General features: G+C 43.8%; 1 protein-coding gene across 2 annotated transcripts in view; it reads left to right on the forward strand.

Moving 5' to 3' along the window:
* Positions 1-18,406, forward strand: part of EEF2K (eukaryotic elongation factor 2 kinase) — an 89,198-nt gene that overhangs the window by 41,567 nt on the left and 29,225 nt on the right. For both annotated transcript variants that reach the window (XM_040439369.1, XM_040439370.1), the window contains exons 4-6: positions 4,570-4,630; positions 4,745-4,782; positions 12,113-12,284. In XM_040439369.1, the coding sequence (XP_040295303.1) occupies positions 4,570-4,630; positions 4,745-4,782; positions 12,113-12,284 (271 nt within the window). The remainder of the gene's footprint in view (positions 1-4,569; positions 4,631-4,744; positions 4,783-12,112; positions 12,285-18,406) is intronic.

Genomic DNA, 18,406 nt, shown 5'->3' on the forward strand with positions numbered 1-18,406 from the left:
TTTTCTAAGTGACACACGTAGCTCTGCTACATCTGTAGTGTGCAGCCGTTTCATGGCTCGTGAGCATTTGCTACTGGAAGATAATGATTGCGTCAGGTTGTCAGTAAATGATATGTGTAATAAAGGATGAATGACTAGTGATTAGTGTTGTCATACTGCCAGGTGCTGGTCCAGTTATCAGGAGATTATGACTTGCATCATGTAATTAATGTCATTCTCAGCTTGTAGATGATAAGTACACACATACTGTAATCAAATTGTCATTAGCATCCTATTAGGTGTAACTGTATCAGTAGTAACGTAAGCAATGTAATTAATATCCTCAATTCTAAAATGTACTTATCGAGGCTTGATTGAGTTTTATGGCGTATCCAGATCAGCAGGGCTTAATGAACTGTTCCCTCATCATCCATAGACTAAAATGGGCAGTGACTGGGCACTCACCGGGAGCGAGTGTCTCTCGGGATCCCAGCAGTGCCTACAATTTTAGGGCTCATTCACACGACCGTATGAATTGGTCCGCATCCGTTCCGCAATTTTGCTAAACAGGTGCGGACCCATTCTGTCTGCATCTGTAATCCTGTTCTGTGGCTCCGCAAAAATTATAGAGCATGTCCTATTCTTCTTCGCAATCGTTCCGCAAAAAGTGCTTCTGTGGGCTTTTGGGTCCGTGCCTCCACACCGCAAAAGATAGGACATGTCCTATCTTTTGCCATATATTGCAGATTGCGGACCCATTCAAGTCAATAGGTCCGTGACACAATACGGGACTCCCACAGCTGGTGACCATGCATTGCGGAAAGCTAATTGCAGCAAGGGCACGGACGGCAGATCGCTGTTTAGACAGGATGATCTGCTGCCCAGAAACGATAATTTACTTGCCTGCACGAACAACTGTTTCACAAAACGCTTGTTCATTGGGTGATCAGTGGCACCTTTAGAAGGGCAGACTGTCGAGTACGAGCATTCGTAGGAACATTCATCCCCGATTATGTGCCAACAATCGGGCCATGTAAACCCACCATAAAGCTGGCCAAGGCCATCAAGTTTTCTTGGATCCCTCAAATTTGGAGGTGATTTCTTGACAGTCTAATTTCTGTGCTGCTGGACTTCACGGCATCATCACCAGTTGCTCATTTGTTAAAGGGGTTTTACCATCACATCACATATAGATGCGGGTCTCAGAGGTGGGACCCGCACCTACAACAACAGTGGAGTGGGGAAATGAATGTAGGGCGCACTGCGCATGCGTAGCCGCCTTCCATTAATTTCAATGGGGCCGCCGAAAAAAGCTGATGCTGGCTCAGCTATTTCCGTCTGCCCCATAGAAATGAATGGGAGCAGGAGCCGCGCATGCGCGGTGCGCTCCCATTCACTTGTATGGGAGCAGCGCTTGGTGGTGGACAGACCCCGGGAAACCCGTGGTCCTCCAGCCACAGCTCTCCCCGCTCCGTTCTCCTTGTAGGTGCGTGTCCTGCCTCTGGGACCCGCAACTAATCAGACAATGGGGGCATATCCTAGTGATATGCCCCCATTGTATGTGATGGGAATACCCCCTTAAGTGTTTCTTATCTGCATCTCCACTGGACAATATCAGGCCATCTACTGGTCCATAAAAGATGCTGCTGAGGGCAACGTATATCCCCCAGTTGCTCCACAACTGCCAGTATAATAATTTATGACGCAGCATGTAAACAGGGTAGGGGCAGACGGGCCATAGACCCTACAGGGAATTTTCCCAGTGGGGCGATGCCCGTAGGGCTGCCTGTGCCCTCCTCACTGCCGCTGGCTGGATACATACTTCTGGGGAAACTTAAGGGGTTTATTATTAGAGGAAGTCCAGGCAGCATGCTGAAAGTAGGGCTGGCTTGGTGTCGTGGCCCACATCTCACCTTCTAAGGACAGAACATGGCAGGCATTGATGGCCACCACAGAGGATCAGCTTCTGGGCAGTTATTTTGTGCTGCACTGTAATATTTGGTTCTGTGGGATGGCGTTCTGTGCTGCACTGCAGTATTACTGACCCTGACAACTTGTATTGGCCCCATCTAATTGTGTTACCCCACCTGCAGCGTCCCACATATGTGTGTAGATGGGGCACCTAAAACATCTGCCTATGTATTTGCATTGTATGGTATTTCCTACTAAAAGGCTGGCATTGTCATTTCGCCCGTTCACCCCTAGGTGGTGCTGGCACCACTCGTTTACATAGCTTGGGCTGTGTGTTAGAACAGTAGAGCAGAGTAGAGATGAAGTGAAGTTAGTTAGTACAGTATGTATGGAGGAGAGAAACTGGCATCGTCCACCATGTAGTCTGCTATTTCTACCCCTTGGTCATGGCCAGGCTAAGGGAGTACAGCTAACATTTATCTACAGCAGCCAAGCACAAGACCATAAGTCTATGTCTAAATATGAAGTAAGCCTAGTGAGGGTTACAGCTGACTCTACCTTATGGACCTCATCAGCACAAGTGCCTGAGAGTAACTTTCCAAGTGCCGGGACACGAATGGATAATTAGTGCGCAGAATTGTCCTTATTCACTAGAAGCCTTTCCGGGATCTAGTGGAAACCAAAAAATCTGATTACTTCAGGAGAGCATCCTGCAAATAATGTAGCAGAAGACGAGGGAGAACGCCCTTATTGGATAGCTCAAGATAAGTAGAAAACAGCATATTTAGTACCAGAGTGCTATAGAAAGTGGACTTAAAGTAAAACTAATTATTCTTCGCCTGTAAAGCTAAAGTACTAGAAAACTCCTCAATTGACAGTTGCCTAAACCTGATATAAGGATTACAATTACCTTAACATCTGAATCATTACTGGTGCCATATGAATGCACTTTATTGGTGGACTGTAACATCTGCCTTGAGACTATTGATTCAAGTAAAAGTTCAATTGTTTTACAACAACTGACTCTTAATTACTACTACTACACTCAACATTTGCACCTTACGGTGCTGGCGTCACGAACACAGGGGCCCAGCCGTAAAAGCACCTTAAGCATCTTTACCATCAAGGGCACCTCAACCATCATCTGGGCTGGTGTTCCCTGCAATAGAGTGCCCCGGAGGACTTAGTGCTGTCTTCCCCAACACTGCACGCCGACCCAGGGAGGCTCTGCTAACCGTAAGTAAATGAACTACTACCCCCATCGGCCTACCGTAGCCTCACGTGTTTCCCCTGCGGACCCGGTCGCTGCACACCTTCTGTCAGTTTGCACCCACCTACAAAATTGGGGCAACTTTTAGTTTTTTTCCCCCTCTAGGGCCACTTTAAGTTCCCAGTTCGCCCCTGATACAGGGAGAGGTTTGCATTAATATTTGTGTCTTTTATTAGTGTCACGTTGGGGGACCATGCTCTTAGACTGTACTAAACATAGCTCTGTGTTTAGATAGGACCCAGCTGCTCTAGGAACATCATGCAGAGCCCTTAAATGGCCAGGAATAGAACAGAGGGGGCATGGCCTTTGCTATAAAGTCTGTCAATGCAGAATTATTGTATGCAAACCCACTACTTCCAAGTAACATACATATGCGGCACATATAAATGTATATATATCATATATATCTGCCACATACACTGGTATAACAATGCTCAAAATATGATCGGCCAACGTGTACTATGCAGTTTGGCAGTAAAAGCCATAGCATGTCTTAAAGTGTTATTATCTACATCGAAATTCTTTTAATTCAGCATCTGATAATCTAGAAAATCTGGCACCTGTTCTTATCACGGAACTGTAATATGATCTACAGGTCATCATACTCATGAGAGCAAAGGTGGCTGAACCCGCCGGGACCGCATGAATATTTTATGTATATGGCGGTGTGCCAACTCTCCCCTGGCAGATCATGGGGGGGGGGGGGGAATTGGCGTGTTCAATTTCAGTATGCCTGATCCTTTGTTCTGTGTCCTAAAGTAATTTTTCTACAAACCACTTAGGTCATCTGTTACTATTAAAGGGGTTATGCTGTGATAGAAGTAATAAATTAAAATCAGACATCAAGTTCGAACCAATTCTGTATCTCACATGGATCCAGAGATCTCCCTAATCGTTGATCAACTAGGCGGGGGGTCATGACCTTTCTGCTGCAACTCTCTTAACGGTCACAGCTTCTTACAGTAGATACAGCTGACGGCAGTTGAAGGATGGAACTGAGCATGTGCGACCAGCTCATTAAATGGACAAGCAAATTACTATACAGATTAAACACCAGGGGGTACCTTTATAAGGATGTAAAGATAATATCCAACAAGCAGAGCATTTTTGTAACAGAAAGTAATTTTAAAAGTAACTTGATTTTCACTTAGTTATATGAAAAAAATTACATTTAATGGTGGCACAACCAATTTAATACCAGATTAACCCAAATAAACTGTACTGAGTTTCAAGGGGTATAGTAGGATCAGCCTCTCGCTTTTTCACTTGTGCCGCCATTTTTCATCTACAAGTGGCAAATTAGAAAGCGACTTTCTAGCTAGGAATTGTAATTTTGTGTGTATGTTCGTGTTATTGTGAGCTATTATTATCAATGACCTGTGTGATAATCTTCATGTTTCTGTCTGTAGGTACAATGCTGTCTCCGGCCAGTGGGTACAGGATGTCGTGTTAATTAAAATGGCCTCTCAGGTAAGTATTTCTTTCCTTTTGGGTGCAAAGTACAGGACGAGGTTTCACTTATTATAAGTAACCATGTCACATAAGGGCACTTGGGATTAAATATTTTCTATTTTTTTCTTATAGCCATTTGGACGTGGTGCCATGAGAGAATGCTATAGAACGTAAGTAATTATCTGTCTATCCATCTATCTCATATCTATCTGTCTATTTAATCAGTTCTGTCTCTTTTTATTATATTTACTATATTGCATGCACATAATATGAATATATGATAGGAAGTGTGCTTATTATGTTAAAGGGTTTTGGGGACCCAGCAACTAAACTTAAAGGGGTTGTCTCACTTCACAAAATGGCTTTTATGACGTAGAGAAAGTTAATACCAGGCACTTGCTAAAGTATTGTGATTGTGCATGTTGCTTCCTTTGCTGACTTGATTGATATATATTTTTTCCCCATTACATTATACACTGTTCGTTTCCAGAGGTTAGGACCATCCTGTATTTCAGCAGCGGTGGTCCTGCTTGCACACCATAGAAAAAAGTGCCGGCGCCTCTGGTGGCCAGGACCGTGGGAGCGCACATAGTAACACATGCACAGCAGCTCCCGTCCAGTCCACCTCATATCTGCACTGCAGTGGTGGTCGTAATCCCTGGAAACGAGCCGTGTATAATGCAATAGAAAAATAAATAAAGCTAGCAGAGCAGGCAGTATGAACAATCACAATACATTAGCAAGTGCCTTGTATTAACGTTCTCTACAGGAAAAATGCCATTTACTGAAATGAGACAACCCCTTTAATTCATCATATCCTGCCTGCAGAAGAACGTTGCGTGGATTGGCGCGTTGGAGCTTTAGTTACGCGACTCTCCTCTTCAGAAAACCCCAGCATCACATCATTTACCAGGTTTCTGATCTGGACTCTGTTTCCAGCGACGTCCCTTCTACAGCCTTGGACAGAAGTGGGGTCGTGGATGGAGCCAGAATTGCTCAGTATACTGGTGCGTGCGCAAACCCCTAAATCCACGGCATCTGCGCATGCGCCGGCAAGATGCATAGTTCAGGTCTCCTCCACAAAACCTCTCCATCTATAGCCCAGACCAGAAACCTGGTGAAAGATCTGACGTTGGAGGATGTAGGCTTCCATGTTCCAGAACGGCTGATCCACGCAACTTTGAGACACTGTTATAATTAAAGTTGGTTGCTGGAGAACCTCTTTAATCATTATAGGGTGTGTGCTGAGCGTCTGCAGCTCTTGTAAAATGTACTGAGAAACATTTGGGAATGTAATGAGCGTGGGAATGTGTAAGGTACTATTAGCAGTGCACAGAAGTGTTCGCTCATGTAAAGTCATGCCCTAGAGCTCTGGGACGGGAGAATGTTTTTGTAATCTCATCTCATCGATCTTTGCTGCCCAGGAACTTCCTAATGGGAACACATCAGAGCTGCTTGCCCAACATGTGGATTGTAATGAATGTGTTTTAAATCAAGCTTAATATAAGATATAGGACGTTACAAATGCAGGGGTGTAACTAAAATCCAAAGGGGCTCCTTTAACCAGCTCCTACTCTGGTGGATTTTATCTGTCTGTTCATTAGATGAATGGTCTTTCTTCTGGACAGCAGCCAAGTAATACTACTTTTAGCATGTCCCCAAGCGAAAAGCTGAGGGGTCACAAAGGTCTTTAATTAATGGATTATTATCTGTATAGGATTTGTACTGTTGTAAGTTTTAAAGTCCATGTCCATTTGGTGGAATTCTTTGTTCCTCCTGAGATAAGCGGCACAATGGTTTATAACGTACGCTTACGCTGCTATTGAAATAAAGCTGGCCATACATTTTCCCTAACAGAAAGCCGAGGGGGTCACAATGGTCCTAAGATAATGGATTATTATCTATGTATTAAGTTGATTACATTTTGCACATGTCATGGCCCCTGCAGGACAGATGTCTAGTTGGCCGCAGCCTTCCCCAAGCGAAAAGCTTAGAAGTCACGAAGGTCTTTAAATAATAGACTATTTTCACATATCAGGTTTATTAGATTTTGTACTTTTGTAAAAGTCCATGGAATTCTTGGTTCCTTCTAAGATAAGCGGCACAATGGTTTATGACCAATGCTTACTCAGTTATTGCAATAAAGCTGGCCTTACTCATTAGACGTTGGCCAAACCTGCCGATTTTGGTGGGACTGGCTGATCATCTAAAGTCTCTGGGGTTCTGACTTTCCCCAACGTCTAGCTGGCCACAGCTTTCGCCAAGCGGAAAGCTGAGGGGTCTCAATGGTCCTAAAATAATGGATTATTATCTGTATTTATTATTTTTAGTAAATTTTGTACTCAAGCCTTATACTCATGTCCAATCAGTGGAATTCTTTAGGTGGGTTTACATGCTCCGATCGAACAGACAATTGTCGGGAAGGAAGCGACAATCTGCTGCTCGTCCAGTGAAGGAGACTGCTGCATTTACATGCAGCGATCCCCTCCACAGTATGGGGACGAGCGGTCACTATTGCGATCGCTCATCTTCATACAGCTGCTCTGTTTCTGGGCAGCAGATCGCTGTTTAGACGTCATGATCAGCAGCCCAGAAAAGATATTTTAGGTGCCTGCACAAATAACAGGATAACCAGATAAATTAACGTTTTGCTTGTTCATCGGTTAATCGGCGGCACCTTTAGACGTGCAGATTGTCAGGAACGAGCTTTCGCTGGAACGTTCTTTCACGATATTCTTCGGCCGTGTAAATTCACATTATGGTTCCTCTTGGGATATGCGGCACAATGGTTTATAACATACACTTATGGCCGAACCCTCCAATTTCAGTAGGACTAGCTGACCATCTAAAGTCTCTGGAGTCCTGACTCTCCCCAACAGCAGATGTTGAGGGAGATCATAATCGGGCAGTTCCATTCCAACTTGCATGATTCCTTTGTTCTCAGGGGAGATAAGCTGCTACCAGGGGAGTCTGGCAGCACTTTACTGCTCTTACCCTATCGAGATCACGTGCACGCTCTGCCTAGCATGCATGTGTATGGAAAGAGGATCAAGAGGAATAGGTGTCAGCTCAACCTGTGTATGCCCAGTGTAAAGGCTGTATTAGACAGGCAGATGATCGCTAACGAGCATTCCTAGTAACGCTCGTTAGTGATGATCTGGCAGTGTAATTCTACTGCCGATTAATCCAACTCTTTCAACAGGTTTGAAGACCATTGTCTGCAGGTGGCAAATCACGATCTGCTGCCGGCAAACAATGATTTAGTATAGGGAAGAGCGATGGCATTAGTGATCGCTCCTCCCCATACTGTGGAGAAGAACCATGCATGTAATAGCAGCGGTCTCCACTGACGAGAAAGCGATTGCTGGGAAGGGACGCTTCTCTCCCGATAATCGCCTGCCTGAACTGGCTGTCTAATACAGGCTTCAGTGTCCTTTTACATGAGCAGATAAGTTGCCCGTAATGAGTGCCGATTGGCAATTCTAGTAAGTAGATCGGCACTCCTTTACTTTAATTTATGCAATACAATAATTTATATAATACAATAGATTATATAATACAATAGATATAATACAATAATTTATATAATACAATAGATATAATACAATAATTTTTTTTTTTTTTGTAACTATGATTGTCCATATGATCGTTCCCCTTCTATACAGTTTACATTACAAGTGACATGCCTCTTTACATGAGGGGATGTAGGAGGTTTATGTCATCAGCCAGCTCAGTGACAAAAATGCAAATTGTCTTCGATCGTTTGATCACTGGACATGGTTACGCTGGGCACTGATTGTGAACGATCGTTTAGGGGATTATCACCCTGTGTGAAGGGCCCTTATGACAAGCGTGTCTATAAAGAGCTCAGGGCCACTGCTTTTAGCTTTCCTTCTTCTTTTCTGTTATCTTCCCCTCTCATCATCTGTCTCCGTGTGACATAACCTATAGGAGGAACAAAGCCAATGAGGGTTAAACATTGCAGAACTAGAATTTTCAATGGTTTACACATTGATCCCAGATAAGTCAATGGACTAGATTTTACTGCAGGGTCTGATAAGGTGAGAGACAACAGTGATAGGAACCAGACATTTAAAGGGAATGTGTCATCAGAAAATTACCTATTGTTTAATAATGTTTTCATGTCAAGCATATTTTTTGGTGATGTTATTTTTCATTTTCCATACCAAACATTATGAATACATAGTGCATAATTAATCCAAATGAGTATTTTATTTCATATCAAATAACATTTAAAATCTAGTATATGTATGCCGCTGCTACTAGATTTTAAATGTTATTTGATACGAAATTAATAAAATAAATTAATTGTATTAATTAGGCGCTGTGTATTTATAATGTCTGTTTAGGTGTGGAGATTCTAATTGGTTATACACAGCAATTATTTTGTTGGAGCCGGTGTATTTTTGGGGAAGTTTTCATTTTCCATATCAATATCTGTATTTAAACAAAAACCATAAAATCCTGCAGTTTTAGCACTGGCCGCTAAGACTAATAAATAGGTGCCTCTTCTGTGCTCTTACCGCAGTTATCTGCTTATCATTACAAGCAGAATTAGAATGACCGATATCACATATGTAATCACAGGATCCACCATTCACAATAGGCGATTGTCAAGACTTATCTACTACCTCCTGATCTCTGCACGGATCACAAAGCATGCCTACAACACTCCCATAGAAGTCGGTGGTCTCCCTGGGTCCTCTCCAGACCATTGCTTTCATGATCTGGATGTGTTTTCAGATACTCTTTAGAGCAGATTGATCCAGTTATTATGTAAGATTTTATAAGACAGTCAAGGAGATTTATAAAAACTGGCATAAAGGAAAACTTGCTTAGTTGCCCATAGCAACCAATCAGATCCCTTCTTTCATTTTTTTAGAGCTCCTATGGGAAATGAAAGGTGGAATCTGGTTGGTTGCTATAGGCAACTAAGCAAATTCTACTTTACATCAGTTTTGATAAATCTCTCCTATTACAGTGTGTTTATGCCCATAGCAGCCAATCACAGCGCAGCTTTCACTTCCTACTCTGCTCTTGAAAAATGTAAGCTTGGATGCGATTGGTTGCTATGGAGAACACAGATTTTCTTTCAGACGATTTTAATACATTTCCACTTTTTTTTTTTGTATCCTCTACTCGAAGTGTTATCTGTGCCAGCATCCACTTGACAAGTAGTGCTTTTTTTAACCTGTTAATGGTTGCATAAATTAGGGATAAATAGATTCCGCCACATGGAACTTCCCCAAAAAGAGTGGGTTGCCTATTTATGGGTGGGTCTAATATAAGCCCCATCCATTTTCAGCCCACCGCGAAGTTGCAGAGACAGTCCCTGAAAATTTGGGACTGTTTGCACATCACCTTTTGAAGGGTATTACCATCTTAGTCATTTATAGTACAGTCACCTATCTCCAGAACAGGGGTCCCCCACCCCTTTCTTACCTGCCGGCCACCACATGCAAATTGAGAATGAATGGAGAATTCTTCCCATCCACCTCTCCATTCATTTAATGCGGCGGCTATCATTTTGGAGATAAAGGTGAGTCAGATAGGTGGGACCTGATCTCTCAGCCATTTATGGCATGTTGTGTGGATAGCCATAAATGTCTAAAGCCGGCCATACATGGCTGGATAAGCGCCCACCTGACCGCTTTTTCTCCCGATCCTTCATGCATGCTTAGCTTGGCTTATCTTCCTGAGAACAAAAGGATCAGACTTGTAGAAATCTGTCATGTCTGACCCTTCTGTCCCTCAACATCTGCCATCGGGAGAGAGTGGTGAGGCCCCTATACACATTATACAGACAGTCGACCCTGCCAGGTCAGTGGGAACGAGAACCTTTGTTGTGCTTATGTATGATGACATACAGGGAGTGCAGAATTATTAGGCAAGTTGTATTTTTGAGGATTAATTTTATTATTGAACAACAACCATGTTCTCAATGAACCCAAAAAACTCATTAATATCAAAGCTGAATATTTTTGGAGGTAGTTTTTAGTTTGTTTTTAGTTTTAGCTATTTTAGGGGGATATCTGTGTGTGCAGGTGACTATTACTGTGCATAATTATTAGGCAAATTACCAAAAAACAAATATATACCCATTTCAATTATTTATTTTTACCAGTGAAACCAATATAACATCTCAACATTCACAAATATACATTTCTGACATTCAAAAACAATCAGTGACCAATATAGCCACCTTTCTTTGCAAGGACACTCAAAAGCCTGCCATCCATGGATTCTGTCAGTGTTTTGATCTGTTCACCATCAACATTGCGTGCAGCAGCAACCACAGCCTCCCAGACACTGTTCAGAGAGGTGTACTGTTTTCCCTCCTTGTAAATCTCACATTTGATGATGGACCACAGGTTCTCAATGGGGTTCAGATCAGGTGAACAAGGAGGCCATGTCATTAGATATTCTTCTTTTATACCCGTTCTTGCCAGCCACGCTGTGGAGTACTTGGACGCGTGTGATGGAGCATTGTCCTGCATGAAAATCATGTTTTTCTTAAAGGATGCAGACTTCTTCCTGTACCACTGCTTGAAGAAGGTGTCTTCCAGAAACTGGCAGTAGGACTGGGAGTTGAGCTTGACTCCATCCTCAACCCGAAAAGGCCCCACAAGCTCATCTTTGAGGATACCAGCCCAAACCAGTACTCCACCTCCACCTTGCTGGCGTCTGAGTCGGACTGGAGCTCTCTGCCCTTTACCAATCCAGCCACGGGCCCATCCATCTGGCCCATCAAGACTCACTCTCATTTCATCAGTCCATAAAACCTTAGAAAAATCAGTCTTGAGATATTTCTTGGCCCAGTCTTGACGTTTCAGCTTGTGTGTCTTGTTCAGTGGTGGTCGTCTTTCAGCCTTTTCCTACCTTGGCCATGTCTCTGAGTATTGCACACCTTGTGCTTTTGGGCACTCCAGTGATGTTGCAGCTCTGAAATATGGCCAAACTGGTGGCAAGTGGCATCTTGGCAGCTGCACGCTTGACTTTTCTCAGTTCATGGGCAGTTATTTTGCGCCTTGGTTTTTCCACACGCTTCTTGCGACCCTGTTGACTATTTTGAATGAAACGCTTGATTGTTCGATGATCACGCTTCAGAAGCTTTGCAATTTTAAGAGTGCTGCATCCCTCTGCAAGATATCTCACTATTTTTGACTTTTCTGAGCCTGTCAAGTCCTTCTTTTGACCCATTTTGCCAAAGGAAAGGAAGTTGCCTAATAATTATGCACACCTAATATAGGGTGTTGATGTCATTAGACCACACCCCTTCTCATTACAGAGATGCACATCACCTAATATGCTTAATTGGTAGTAGGCTTTCGAGCCTATACAGCTTGGAGTAAGACAACATGCATAAAGAGGATGATGTGGTCAAAATACTCATTTGCCTAATAATTCTGCACGCAGTGTATTATCATATCCATCACAGCCATCCTATGTAAATGCTTCTTGTCTTTTCTGTATTGTCAGGAAGAAGCTGTCCAATTTCTCACACAGTCAGCAGTGGAAAAGCGCCTACAACTATGTGGCCAAACGGTATTTAGAGACCGTTGACAGGGATGTCTATTTCGAAGACGTCCGCCTACAAATGGAGGCCAAGTTGTGGGGTGAAGAATACAACCGACACAAACCACCAAAGCAGGTTGGGATGGTTTATGACTTTTCGTTATGTCACACTGTTTATCTGTAATGAGCAACCAACACGAGCACGTATGGAGACTAGGTTTGGTTGTATTCTTGGAAGTGGTTTTGCAACACCCTAAACTTTAGCCTTGTCCCATACAGGGTTGGACTGGTCCATCAGAGTACCAGAGGATCCTCCGGTAGGCCCAAGCTTTGACAATTATGGACCTCTTATAAAGCAGGGCCCTTAAAGGGTTTCTATCACTTTGTTTCACCTATTTAGCTTTCAGACACTAGCGATCCGCTAGTGTCTGCTTTATCTAACCACCCTAATATAAGAGCTTATTGTCCTGCCGTTTAGCTAAAAAAATAACTTATATAGATATGCAAATGAGCCTCTAGGTGCTATGGGGGCGTGATTAGCACCTAGAGGCTCCGTCTACCTTAACAAACTGCCGCCGCCCAGCGCGTCCCTCCAGCCCGCCCATCTCCAGCTGAAGCGATCCTCTCCGTGCACGTCTCTGTTCTGCGCATGCGCAGTGAATGTCTGGTCGCTTCCCTGCTCAGACATCTCCACTGCGCCTGTTCCTCGGAGCACTATGACGTCATCGGCGCAGGCGCAGTGGAGAAGTCTGAGCAGGGAAGCGATCAGACATTCACTGCGCATGCGCCGAATACGAGGAGCATCGCATTCCGGAGGAGATGGGCGGGCTGGAGGGACGCGCTGGGCGGCGGCAGTTTGTTAAGGTAGACGGAGCCTCTAGGTGCTAATCACGCCCCCATAGCACCTAGAGGCTCATTTGCATATCTATATAAGTTATTTTTTTAGCTAAACGGCAGGACAATAAGCTCTTATATTAGGGTGGTTAGATAAAGCAGACACTAGCGGATCGCTAGTGTCTGAAAGCTAAATAGGTGAAACGAAGTGATAGAAACCCTTTAAGGTCCTGTATACACAACAAAGAGTTGTCCCTCAGAATCATTTCGTCTGGTGGGCCAAGGGACTTCCGTCCGACACTGGTCCTGTACCGACTCCAGGATTTCATGCAGTAGTCACATGTAGATCTACAAAGCTCCGTTCAGACTGATATGCTGTTGAGGGTCTGTGGATACTTAGGTGGCCATGCTTTGGTTGCCACTCGTTACCTGTGTAGGAGACCAGAATAAATCTGAAACTAATGAACAGGTAGAACAGGAGGACAACTCGTAGACTGATCTTTTCAGGGAAATGTTTGTAGGCCTAAGTCATGCCAAGAAGGTTGAGTGCAATTCCATAACATTTCACGGCATTCTGGGGGTCCAGCTTGTAAAATCCAGTTTGTGCGGGCGCACACTGTGCAGGGAAACACAACACAGATCCATTCATGCGAACGGGACTATGTTTTAGTTCTCTTTAGTTCACTTCTGCAGCGGAGGTTTCCGCAGGCGCCTCCATTACAGATTCTGGCAAAGAAAGGATAAATACTGACGCATGTAGTGGTATTTTGTCTGGCAAATTGCCGGTATTCACGCCGGACACCCGACAAACACCGTTTGCTGCTCCAGTATTCTGTTACTATGCTGGTACAGAATACCAGAAATGTGGCACAAATGTGCACATGGCCTTAGCTACCGTTGCAGCCTCTCCATTCTAAGGCTGGGGTCATACTTTGCAGCTGTGTTGGTAAACCACGGCAAAAACCGAGATGTGACCGCAATGTGAGAACCCAGCCTAAAGCTGGTCATACATATTAGATGCATGTTGGCTCAAACCATCTATTTAGGCAGGCCAAATATCTAATATGTATGGGGCATCCCGACTCTCCCCCATCGGTTGATGTCAGGAGGTAGAAGGATCAGGCTTTTGGATGGGCAGTCATTGGCCAGGATATAATGGCTTCTGGTAGACTCCCTTTTGTGAGAGAAGGTTCTCTGGATGCTTGGCACATGGCAATTACATTAGACATTTGCTCTTCGTGACCTTCTGGATGCCAGCATTTCCTGGTGGCCTACCCCTGCCTCAAAAATAGGAAAGAGGAGATGAGGCAACATGTAACGTGACTGTGCATGTAGCCCTAAACTCTCCATAGTGGTCATCTCAGCAGATCTTGACAATAGTGGTGAGATTCAACAACAGTCTAGTCTTTGGGTTGTCCTCAAAGGGGTAGTACAGGATTAGAAAAACATGGCTGCTTTCTAAAATGAAGCAAACAAAGTTTATAATGACTTTGATCCTTCTATGTCTGTTGAGATAAGCAGCTGCAGAGGTTCTGGCAGCTGCTTATCCCTTGCAGTATTCCAATAATATGTCAATCAAACGCTGAATGTGCGGTACACTTTTCAGGTTTATACTTTATAGCTCTACTTTCTTATATACACATATTTCCACTGTGATGTTTGTACAGAAATGTCATAGGAGGGATTGGTTTGCACAAGTTTTTGGCAGCCAGGTGAGAGACAGGAACTGAACTCATGACCTTGTGTTCTAGGTCCATACAGACACACCTACCTCTCTCTAGGGCCTCTTACAAAAACAGCCTCAGGTTTTATCCAAGATTAATGATGAAGTGTGGATGGGATTGTTTTTGTGACAAAATTTCACATGACGTCATGTAGAACCTGTTTCACCGTGTGTCAGCCATGCACAGTGTAAGTGGCAACTCCAATGACATCCAGCGCCAGGAAAATATGCCCTTACAAACAATAAAGCTCTCAGTTTTGTTTGTATGTGAGATGTTGTGCTGCCTGCATGTTAGCTTTATGGATATGCATCTGCGATTATGAATGTGCTAATCTAAATTTTCTTGTAGTATATATTGAGGGTAGCTGTCTCTTTCAGATTGAGCACTCCCCGCCCATCTGCCTTGGGCTTCTGAGCAGAGTATATATGTAGCTGGTTCCTACACTGCCCTGAATATTGTAGGCTCAGGTCAAGCCCAGGAGAGGCAATTCTGTTAGTGTTAGGGACCCACCTGCAGAAGCCACCTTGACGCCTGGTAGATGGGCTCGACACACGTTTGATCAAAAATGTGCGATATTTTTCTCATTTATAGTAGGTATAATACCACTTTAAGTTAGAATGATCCTTATTTCTCTGTTTTATTGTTTGCATGTGAAATATTGTGCTGCCATACCTTTTTTTGTTTGCTTCCTGCATGTTATCTTTATGGATATGCATCTGCGATTAGGAATGTGCTAGTCTAAATTTGCTTGTAGGAAAATATGCCCTGGTAGCCCCCAAGATAACCCCCCCTGCACAAAATATACAGTTTTCACAGTGTTATTTAGGAATGCAGTAGGGGTGAACCTTTCTGCTGCACAATAACCCTTTTTCCCCAGAGGAGCACTGCATGGCCTATAAGACTCCTCACACCTACTGGGTGCTCTTCCCCCCCCCCCCCCCCCGGGATCCTGACAAAGGCCTCTCACCCAGATAAGTCAGTTTGCAAGTAGTCTGCACTGATGAGGGGCAATCACCCCAAAACAGCTGCCTTCAGATGAGGTACTGGCTTTGCTATAATACAAAATTACGGTATGTCTGAAGGCATTTTACAAGATCAGACATTGATTTATAAGATTGCCCTCCTGAGGATCTTCTAGTTCTTTGGTGGGCCAGTCCAACCCTGCCTAGATGGTACTATAAGAAACGGTACTACCAATCTCTCCCACTTCACCAGGACAATTTTATTCGCATTAGGATACATGCACACGACCGTATGTGTTTTGCTGTCCGCAAATTGCGGATCCCCCCCAAAAAACAGATGACATCTGTTTTTTTGCGGATCCATTGTAACAATGCCTAAAACGGACAAAAATAGGACATGTTCTATTATTTTTGCGGGGCTACGGAACGGACGTACTGATTGAAATGAATGGGTCCGCATCCTATCCGCAAAAAAAACTGAGCAGACACGGAAACAAACAACGTTCGTGTGTATTTAGCCTTAGGATGTTAATAATGCAGTAATAGCGCTATACCACTGCCAATCTGTTAAAGTACAGAAACGGCATGTAACTACATCATGTTTTGTGTTGATTTATGAAAGGAGAAGAACGTATGATAGATCGATAGATGGATATTAGATAGAGCAATAGATATTACATAGATCGATAGATAGAGATAGGTCATGTAATTAGATTAGATGTAATTACGCATCATCTCCTTGTGAATTTATCAGTTTCTCAAATTTTTTTGTATGGTTATTTTGTAATTATTATTATTATTATTATTATTATTATTATTTTTCAAACCTGACCATAATCAGCATTGAAAACACTGCATGTAAACATATCCTAACACATTTTGCTCCCCCTTCGCACAGCTAGCAGAAACCCATCAGCGCCCCCCTGTCATATACATCTATGGTATCTCTGTGTATGTTATGCTATAACCCAAACCTTTCCACGCGTCTCCAGTTATAACCTGTAACCTAAACCGCTGAGAACAGACAGCTGCAGCAGCGCAGCGAACACACTGTGCCGCAGGATATAAACATGCTGATGGGACGTGCTATACGTGAGGCTGTGCAATGTGCCTGGACCTGTTTACATTCTCCATAATCAGCTCCTCCTAAAACGTGAGCCCGAGCGGCTGGAGAATGGCCGTGTCACCACGTGGCCACATCCCTCAGTCTCGCCCATAACAGAATTCATGTGCCTGTGAGACAGACATGACAAGGCTGCAGCTGCTATCTAATCTGCCTCATGTCGGACATGAAAGAGTCCGCAGGAAAACCAGCCACCTCCCGCTTTGTTAGGCTCCATGCCGTGTATTCGGACATGTGCAGATTATTTTACTGAAGGTCTAGTGATAAACCTACATTATATAGGACGTGCCCCATGTATATCTATCCTCTCGTACAGAATGCACTTTCCTTCAATTGATTGATTTACGTCGCACCTTATTGTATTTTTATGATTTAGTTCTCACGCGACATTTCTGCAAAGATCTGACTTTGCTCCCATTGATTATAGAGGGGGTTCACGAGCAACCATTATTTTATAGCATGCAATCAAGTCAGTGTGAATGGAGACGGAACAGAAGATCGGGCATGTTGAAATTCTTCCCTTTACATCTGCTGTTACGAGATCATTGAGCCATCCCCGTTAGATTGTTGCCCAATGCCAACCAAATCGGTGGGTTTGGCTGGCGTCGATATAATATGTGTGACCAGATTTAGTGATTTGTGTGTGTTTAACCTTTCAAAAACAGCTAAAATCAAAAGAAAAAAACAACACATTTCAATGGCAGCGTTATGAAACTTCTGTGTACAGAAATGCAGCCAGGAGCAGAGCAGGAGGAGACGGCAACGGGCTCTTGTGGGAGAACAGTATATGTGAGCCCCTTACTATTTGGTAGAACACCTTTAATAGCCAAATAGGCTATTCCTCCTGACTTCCCCAATACACATGCACACTCTGTTTGGCTGAGCATGCATGTGGGGGAAAGGAATTAGCTGTTGATAGAGATGAGCGAACTTCTGTTTTAAGTTCGGCGTCTAAAGTTCGGCTTCCGGTTAGCGGAGGATCCCGATATGGATTCCGAATTACGTTGTGGTCCGTGGTAGCGGAATCAATAATGGCCATTATTGATTCCGCTACCACGGACCACAACGGAATTCGGAATCCATATCGGGATCCTCCGCTTACCGGAAGCCGAACTTTAGACGCCGAACTTAAAACAGAAGTTCGCTCATCTCTAGCTGTTGACAGGCAAGTCCACTGTTGGAACAAAGGATTGGGCATGTTGAAATCCAACATGCTGATCCTTCTATCGATTCTTACTATCCTCCAACATATGATGTCAGGGGATGCGCACACATAATATTAATCTATATTTATATAGCGCCAACATATTCAGCAGCACAGAACAACATAAGATAGTTGTCTATGGTATAGCTGGCTCCGCCTACTTCTCTTGTCCCTACCTACTTGGGATGGCCCCGCCTACTTGTTTTGCCCGTGCCTTCTGTCAACTTGGACCCACCTACAACACGGGGCCATTTTTATTTTTTTACCAGGGCCACTTTAAGTTCCCAGACCGCCCCTGTCCAGATATCGGCTTCCAGGACCTCTGTAAAACCTGAAAGTAACACTGGGATATTGGAGTTGTCTGCAGTCTCACCAGGAATTTAAAGGGGTTTTCCATCCAGAAGCATTTAT

The sequence above is a fragment of the Bufo bufo genome, chromosome 7 (assembly GCF_905171765.1).
Source record: "Bufo bufo chromosome 7, aBufBuf1.1, whole genome shotgun sequence".
Taxonomy (NCBI): Eukaryota; Metazoa; Chordata; class Amphibia; order Anura; family Bufonidae; genus Bufo; species Bufo bufo.